Source organism: Octodon degus, unplaced genomic scaffold (genome assembly GCF_000260255.1).
Source record: "Octodon degus isolate 3935 unplaced genomic scaffold, OctDeg1.0 scaffold00067, whole genome shotgun sequence".
Classification (NCBI taxonomy): Eukaryota; Metazoa; Chordata; class Mammalia; order Rodentia; family Octodontidae; genus Octodon; species Octodon degus.
The window spans coordinates 2,479,566-2,488,697 of NW_004524643.1; the positions used below are offsets into that span (position 1 = coordinate 2,479,566).

A 9,132-nucleotide genomic window follows, 5' to 3' on the forward strand; every position below is an offset into this window, starting at 1 on the left:
GGATGGGGAGCATTTATTGGGAGTACCCGCAAGCACTGAAAATGGCCACGACTGGCCTGGGAACCAAGGAGGGGGACTGCGGTGGCTTTTACAGTCCCAGCCCAGGAACAAAGCTGAGACCCGCCGGCGATTGGTTAGAGAGGGCGCGCCCGCAGGGGCGTGGCCCAGAGGGGTCGTGGCCCGCAGGGGGCGTGGCCCTCGAGGAGGCGGGGCCTGCCTGCCTGCGGCGGTCAGGTGACTTCGCCGCGGACTCCCGGCGCCCGAGCGGTGCTGAGGCGCTGAGGGCCGGTGGAGCGGGCGAAGTTGCGGTCGCGCGACCATGGGGGGCTTGAAGGACGAGCTGCTCAAGGCCATCTGGCACGCCTTCACCGCGCTCGATCTGGACCACAGCGGCAAGGTCTCCAAGTCCCAGCTCAAGGTGGGCGCCCCGCAGCCCCGACCCCCCGCCCGTCTCTCCGGGGCCGCGGGCCCGGGACCTCAGCGAGGGGCGGGCGGGGATCCGGCGGGTGCTGCTTCCTCCTGGCCTTGGGGCGTCCTCGGCCGCGTGAGCGGGGTGGGGGTCTGGGCAGGCCGGGTGGGTGCTGAGGGACGAGTCCGCCTTCGGGTGCCGCGAGGGGCCCCGAGTTTCGGACTCCGAGAAGGGGCAGGTAGCGCCCGGCCTTCCAGGATTTTCCCCGTGTCAGAGGAAGGCCCTCGCTGGCGGTCCCCGGGCAGAGCCACCTGCTGCCCCCATCCCCACACCCGGGGAGCAGAGGGGAGGGGAGGGCGGGACGCCCCCGTGCGGCCGGTCTGCGGCCCGTCTTCGGCCCGTGGGGACCTGGGATCTCGGACCTGGGCCCCCGCGCCGTCCGGGGACCTCGGGTCTGGACATGTAAGCCAGGACCTTGGTTCCGGGTGAGGGGCGCTGACGTTTGTAGGACCCCGCAAAAACAAGTGATTTTGAGTGGTTATTTTATTGCGGCTGCCCGAGACCCAGCCATGGAATCCGAGCGTAACGTATACATAAAGGAGTACTTGTAGCCTTCTAGAAGAAGCCCAAGCGAGGAAAGTGGCGCCCAGCCACGAGAAATTGGCAGCTTCTTGAAAGTATTAAAATATGGAACCAGACAAGAAGAGTCATTCACGGGCATTTTCAAAAATACACATTTTGGATCTGAATGACTGGTTTTCTTAGCCTCTTCTGGGAATGCATTTGTAAAGATTGGGGTTTCTTTGTATATTTTGTGCAGTAATCAGGAAGTTCTTTTGAGTAGTGGCATTTATGCCTGTAGGACCTGGCATTCTTTGGCTTTCCTTTTGTTTACCACCTTTTTCCTCTTAGAGTCAGTCTGGAAAGGTCGATAGAAACCACCTACGTATTTTAAATTTTACTTTTGATTTAAAATATAGCATACTGTTCTACAAGTTTTAACACAGGTGCAATTTTTCTTTTCTTTTTTTTCTTGAGACAGTCTCACTATGTAGTCTAGACTAGCCTTGAGCTGATTTTGTTGCCCAGGCTGGCCTCGAATGCTCAGTGGTCCTCCTGCCTCAGCCTTCTGAGTGGTGGAGTTACTTACCACCATGCTTGGCAGATTTTCACACTTTCTAGCCAGTGTTCATTTTTTTTTCTCCCCGGAACCGGGGATTGAGTTTAGGTTCTTGTGCTTGCCAGGGAAGCGCTTATTTTACTCAGCCATCTCCTGCCCCCCCCCCTTTTCAGTTGATGACATAAATGAGATGTTTCTCTGTTGCTTTTGTTGTACTCCATTTCAAATTGTCTTAATGGGGGCTGGTGAGATGGCTCAGTGGTCTAAAGCACCTACTTAGAACAAGCTTAGCAAAGCACAGGGACAGCGGTTCAATCCCCCCAGCACCACATGCCAGCCAGCCCCGCCCCCTGGTGGGCTGAGCTGGCCACACACACATAAATAAATAAAATTAAAAAAAAAAATTGTCTTTATGGCTATTTAGAAGAAAAATGCCCAGGTGCCTGAGAGAACTTTTTTTTTTGAGACCTATTCTTATTGGACTGAGCAGCCTGCCTTAAACTATTGGGCTGAAGTGATCCTCCTGACTCTGCTTCCCATGTATTTGAGACAACAGGCATGAATTACCAAACTGGTACCTGCTGGATTTTATATAGCAGGGTTGGCAGCAAGTGCAAGATCCCAATCCTAGTTTCCAATCATGAGATCATACTATAGAGATTTTAGGGTTAATGCAGTTAGGTTTATCTTGCCAGTGTTTATGGAATTGAAAATACTTTAAAAAATTTGAGTTTCTTTTTGGTGTTTTAACTCTGAACCTCAATGTTCCCTTGCTAACAAAAGAATTTTTGCCTTAATTTGTTGATTCACTCAGACAATATATCTTTTGTGTTTTATTTTTATTTTGAGAGAGTTTCTTACTAAATTGCTAAATTGTCCAGGCTGGGCTCTAACTTGTTTTCCTCCTGCTTTTGCCTCCCCAAATGCTAGCTGTGTGTCCCACTATGTCTGGTTTACTATGCTAATTTAATAAAAAGGCTATTACTTTTAGCCTATAAGAATTAATAGCTTCTTAGAAAAAAATATCATGTAATTAGTTTTTTTTTTTTTTTTTGTACTGTTAATCCAACACAGGACATCGTGCTTGCCAGGCAGGCGCTTATGCCACTGAGCTATCTTTCTAGCTCCAATATATAGTTAATTTTTACTCTTTCATTATTTATGTTTAATTTAATTGTATGTATTTGGTACAGGGTCTCACTGCACAGCTCGGACTCGTAATGAGCTCCAGTTTCAGCCTCTCCAGCACTGAGATTACAGGCTTGCATTCCCACGCTGGGTGTTGGTGGTTAGCGCAACATGCCCGGGGCAGGGCCTGCACAGCATGTAGTACTGGGGATCGAACTCAGGTCCTTGAGCTTGCCTAAGCAAGCACTTAGACCTCTGAGCTGTCTCTGCAGCCTTATAATTGATTTTTAAATAGCAGTATTCTAAAATATTTTTGACACCCTTTTAAATTACCATCGCAATTTTTTTGCCTTACACTGGGGATTGATCCTAAGGGAGTGCTAAACCATGTCCCCAGACCTTTTTAAAATTTTACTTTGAAGGACTGGGGAGGTAGCTCAGTTGAATAAGCACTTGCCTGGCAAGTGCAAGGGCTTGAGTTCAATCCCTAGTTCTGCAAAAAAAAAAAATTTTTTTTTTTTTTTTTTACTTTGAAGGGAAGTGCTTATTCCACTGAGCCATCTCTCTGGCCCCATTTTTTTTTTTTTTGGGGGTGGAACTGGGGATTGAACTCAGGGCCTTGCCCTTGCAGGGAAGCTTTTTTACTTTGAGAGCGCGATTGCTACGCTGCCCAGGCTGGCATAGAGTTTGTAGCTGGGATTATGGGCTTGTGTCACCATCTGCACAGAATAGTGGATATTTCGTGTGTTGATGCCGTACTCAGTACTAAAGGTGATGAGGTAGCATGAAACAGGAATCATTGCCTTCAAGGAGTTTAAATTTTATGAGGGAAATCAGGAGAATAAACCACTAGAGAATGTATTTTCTTTATAGATGTAAGTTGTATATCTTTGTTCTATCCTTTAAAAAAGTGAAGTCTGGTAGTAAAGATAAGAAATGCAGAAATACTGTTGGATAGAAGGCACTGAGTGTGACAGATATGGGGCCATGAGATTTTAGAGGAAAAGGTGATTACTTCTCACTGGTGGGATTACTTCCTGAGAAAAGCATCTTTGACGTAAACTCTGATGAAATAAGGAAGTGATCACAATTTATAATGGAGGTTAGCCCCATTCTACTAATTCATTCAAAGGCTGGGGATATAGCTGAGCAGCCAGTGCCTGCCTGGCAAGTTCAAGGTCCTGAGTTCAATTCTCAGTATAAAAGAATGCTCTCCCCTAATTCATTCAAGTGATAAATTTCCTGACTGTTGTTAGTTCTGGGAAGCCCTGTGAACTTGCAAGAGGCAAGGCTTAATTCTCATTTATGGTGACTGCTACGGTAACTATTTTGGTTGTTGTTTCATACATCCACAGGACACATGCCTTTGTGCCCTGTGCATGTATGAAAGAGTGGGTACTGATGATAGAGCTGTAGGAATGGATTGGGTTTAATGCTGGAAGGAAGGTTTGGATTGCCAGGCAGCTACGTAGATGACTGGGACTCTTTAAGTTTTCTGAGAGTGATGACTGGTGAAAATGGAGCTTTAGCAAGTTATTGGGAGGTGTGTGTGTGTAGGCGGGGATTGGGCATTTGGGATTTAGGAAGCCAGGTGAGAGAGGTGGCCAGGGAGAGAGGCAGGAAGGTGGATAAGGGCGTAGTTGTGGCTTAGGAGATAGCTTTTAGACTGTTGTTGTGGTACCTACCTGTAATCTTAGCACTTGGGGGAGGTTGAGGCAGGAGAATTGTCATGAGTTTAAGGGTCTCCTGGACTACATAGTGAGAGCCTGTCTTCAAAAAACAAAGCAAAGCAAAGCAAAACAAACAAACAAAAAAGGACAGACTTAGATTTTTCTTTGGGCTGGCTCAGGCTGCCTTAAGGGTGGATCTGGTAAGGCATGGGGAGCTGGGGATCGAACCTTGGTCCCCTGCGCCTGACTGCGTTTGCCTGCAGCAGGCACTTAAACAACTGAGCAAACCCATAAGCCCCCCAAAGACGGACTTAGACATGTGATCAGTTTCAGCTTGGTTGACCAGATGAGTAATAGTGGCTTTTAGGAGATGTTGGGAAGTTGGGAAAAGGAGTTATTTAGAGAGGAAGTGATACACTTAGTGTGGGATGTGGAGAGGTTTTTTTTTCTTTTTTCTTTTTAGGTCCTTGATAGGTGGATGTTTAGCTGGAGATCATGTCTTGGGAAGTGGGGCACAGAATCTGGTAGTTGAAGCTTGAGCAAAGGAGAGAAGAAAGCTCCTAACAGTTTTTGGGGCTGGTTAGGGTGGAAGAGGAGAGAAAGGAAAGAAGCCAGGGTTCAGAAATTAGGGATAGAAACACTTTGGAGCAACACGAACTGAGGAAGAAAGAGTTTCAGGGAAAACATGGCCTGTTATTTTTGAGAGAAGATTTATTATTGACAGGTGAGCACGTATTGCTATATGTACCTGTTTTGGAGATTATAAAGTACTAAGATTGATTACTCCTTCTGCAGGCTGTAAACTACTTCTCTAAAAAGCAGTTTTGGGGCTAGGGAGATAGCTCAGTAGGATAAGCGCTTGCCTGGTAAGCGGCAAGGGCCTGAGTTCAATCCCTTGTTCCGCAAAAAAAAAAAAAAAGCAGTTTTGAGTCCTGGCATCATCTTGGGAATAAATAAATATTTTTTCCTTTAGTGCCCCCGGTATGCAAAGTTTATATTTTATGCTTTTTTTTTTTTTTTTTTTTGGTAGTACCAGAGATTGAACTCAGAACCTTGCATTTGCCAGGCAAGGCACTTATTCCACAGAGTTCATGCCTAGTTTTTATTTATTTATTTATTTATTTTGTGGAACCAGGGATTGAACATGCCTAGTTTTTAAAATATGTTGTCTTTCTTTACTAGCTTTTGAAACTTTTTTCCTATTTATTTATTTAATGTATTTAGTACAGGATCTACAGGGTCTCACTATGTAGATTGGATTTGTAGTGATTCTCCTATTTTCAGCCTCCCGAGCACTTGGATTACAGGTGCGTGCCACCATGCCCAGGCTCAATCACCATCTCAGTAGGTGGGGCCAGCATGGCACGCTGGGGATCAAACCCCAGCTGCTGCGCTCTGCCTAAGCAGGCGCTTTAGTCTGCTGAGCTATCTGGCTGGCCCTATTTTTTTCTTTTTAGACCAATCTTGGTGTCTAGGTAAGACTTCAGTAGATTGCAGTGAGGGAGCCGCTGTGTACGTCAGGTTGTGTACAAATGCTTCAGCAGTAGATGCTCCACTAACATGCCTTACTGCATACACCAAACCTGGCTTCCCAGACAAAGGGCTCCCCATGTCAGACCCTGGCCCCGTGTGCAGAGGGCACCCCTCTAAATGCTTTTTAAAAATTAAAATCCAAAGAAAATTTTGATAATGTAATAAAGATCTTACTCTCACAGACTTTATTCAAGCCTCAATAAGATACATATAGGACATAGCTTTTTTTGAGAGAGAGGATCTTGCCTTTGTAGTTGAGAATGGCTTTGAGTTCATTATATAACTCAGTCTAGCCTCATTCAAGGAGATTCTCCTGTCTTTCTGCTTCAGCGTCTTGGTTCTGGGGTTACAGGTGTGCACCACCATGTTTGGCCTAGAACAGTATTTATTTATTTATTTATTTATTTATTTATTTATATTTTTTGTTTTGCTGTTCATTTGTTTTTTTGAGACAGGTTCTCACTGTATGTGTCAGACTTGCCTTGAACTCACTGTGCACCCCAAGCTGGCCTCAGACTCACAGCAGTCCTCCTGCTTCAGCCTCCTGAGTTCTGGGATTGTAGGCGTGTACCACCACACCCAGCTAGAACAGTTTTTAAAAACTACCTTCAACCTACAGAACTGATAGAAACACATGGTGGTTGTCTGGTCACAATGACGTTTCCTTGTTAAAATAGGCATGTAGTTGGTGAAGGTCAATAGTCTTGACTCTTACTTATTTTTTTCCCTGTATTTTAGGGAAGGGTCTACAAAGTGTTCAGGGTCTCACTACTAGATCAGACTTGTAGTGATTCTCCTGTTTACAGCCTCCCAAGTGCTGGGATTACAGGCGCCCGTGCCATACCCAGTCTCAGCCTCCATCTCAATGTGCCCTGGGGGCAGGACCAGCACAGCAGGTCAAGGGATTGGATCCCCAACCCCTGGGCCAGGCACTTTAATCTACTGAGCTATTTGGCTGGCCCTTTGACTTTTCTTTAAAGCACCCCCATGCTCCCACTGAGGGAGACAAGTTGTGCCTCCTTTTCCTTCCGTTGTCTCTTTCACCCTTTTCTCCTTAATTCCCTGTAATCTTTGGACCTTACCCTGGCAATTTTCACACTCTAGGGGGCCCTGGCTGCAGTTTTGGCCTACTGGATCTTGTACTCAGCCTGTGTCCCTCTGTAGGTGCCATTGACCCTGTCATCCGCATTTGTGGCTGGGCCGCTAGAAGTCTGGCTCATAATTGTACCGTCATATTATTTTGGTGTTGCCCTGTCTTGTAGGCTAGAATACTGAGGGGCCCTAAATAATGTCGTTTAAGTTCTTTCTAATTGTATAGAGATTTTTCTTTTTCAGTTGCTGAAGTAGATAGCAATAGGTTATCTACTAGCTGGGGAAAAAACCCTTAAAAACACATTCTCTACTTGTGTTTAAACTTGTGTTTGTAAATATTCATTCCTTAGAACAAATTATATAGTTCAGTTGTATTACCCTGTTGTGTTGATAATTGATAGAATCATTGGAAACTATTGTAATTGATTGCAGCTTTATAGGAAAGTGCTAGGTGTGTAGCTGAGTAAATATAGTTGAATGTTAAAAATTGTATTGATGAGTTTTTCTCTTTATTTGGTTTTGATTTGTGTTCTTTTTCTTTTTCTTTAATTATTATTATTTTTTGGGGTGGGGGGCGCTCAGGATGCCTTCAGGGCAGGTCTGGTTTGATTTGAGGATGAGGGATTGAACCACAGCATCCTGAGCCTGCCTGCTTTGTTTCAGCAGGCACTTAAACACCTGAGCTAATGGGCAGGCCCCCTCTTTAATTATTTTTTGATGAGAGACATTTTGGACCTTAGTAATATACCACCTGAAACTGTCATTTTTACTTTTGGCTTATGGGCCTAGAGATAATTTTTGAATAGTTTATGTATACACAGGGTATAAAATTCACAAAAAAGGGTATTTATGAAAGTGAAGTTTTAGGTGATTGTGGTGCCTTGCATATGTAATCCCTATGCCCTGGGAGGCTGAGGCAGGAGGACTGTAAGTTGGAGTCCAGCCTGGGAAGATTAGTGAGACCCTGTCTCAAAATTTTATTTTTATTTATTTATTTTTTATTTTTTGGTGGAACCGGGGATTGAAGACACGCCCTTGCTCTTGCCAGGGAAGTGCTTATTCTACTGAGCCATCTCCCCAGCCCCTCAAAATTTTAAAAAGGGCTATGGATAAAGGTTGGGAAAGGCTTGGGGTACAATCCACAGTACTAAGGGGAAAAAAGTGAAGCTATGGGTTCTCCCCCCTCTTCGCCCAAACTGGTGCCCTGCCCTGTGAGGTAACTATTTCCAGTTTTATGTCCCTTCTAGAGAGCACAGTACTTTAAATTCATGCGTTTTGTCACAGTGTTTTCCTTTTAAACATAGCAAACTTTAGTAGTATTTTTGCAATCTTTATTATAACTTTACTTTGCAATTATGGTTGCATTGTGAATTACATGTCTGTACTGGAAATGTCTTGAAATAAGCTTTGCATTTTTATCCTGTTGTTTTTAGAAACAGCTTTTTTTTTTTTTTTTTTTAAAGAAAAGGAATTGTACCTTTCTGAAGTAAAAGAGCTTATGACTATAACGAGGATCTAATTAAACCAGTTTTTAGAGGAACGGTGGGTAGTTTGTGTCTTATTTTTTCAGTGACAGATTTTCAACTGCACATTTTTTCTTCACCTCACATCACAGCTGGTTTGTATATCATCTGAATAATAGCTTGTGTTCTGTTCCCATGTAGGCATTAGCCTCAGAAGTTTTAACCTCGCTGGTTACAAAAGAAATTGAGCCAGGCCAGCATTTAGCTGAAAAATATAAAGGAAGTAGTTTGCCTTTATTGTGTGAAACACAATGTACAAAGATGTGGTTACTTCTTATGAACTTGGCCCATATAGTTTTCTCTCCCTAATCTTTTGTGTTATATTTCTGTTAACCCATGTGGGGAAAGTTGTTCTTGTTGGGGAACAAAAAGTCTAATTAAAGACAAAATAAGAACAGTTTTGGGGTATGGGGGTCATGGGTGAGCCTTTTAGGACCTTTGTGTTTTTCACGTTTCGCAAAAAAAACGGAACAGTACTTTGTGAAGAGAATAATAGATTTTTTTTTTTTTTTTTTGGACATATACCTGTAATCCCTGCACTTAGGAGGGTGTAGCTGAGGCAGGAGGATTACCAAGAGTTCACTATGTAGCCTGGGCTGTGTAGTGAGTTCAGGGCCTGCCTGAATTACTGTGTGAGACCCTATCTCAGGATTTTTA

At 44.3% G+C, this 9,132-nt stretch overlaps 1 protein-coding gene across 1 annotated transcript in view; it reads left to right on the forward strand.

Moving 5' to 3' along the window:
• The first annotated feature begins 249 nt into the window (after positions 1 to 249).
• Positions 250 to 9,132, forward strand: part of Swap70 (switching B cell complex subunit SWAP70) — a 99,519-nt gene continuing 90,636 nt past the window's right edge. The window contains exon 1 of the mRNA XM_004634866.2: positions 250 to 418. Coding sequence (XP_004634923.1) covers positions 320 to 418 — 99 coding nt within the window. The 5' untranslated portion in view covers positions 250 to 319. The remainder of the gene's footprint in view (positions 419 to 9,132) is intronic.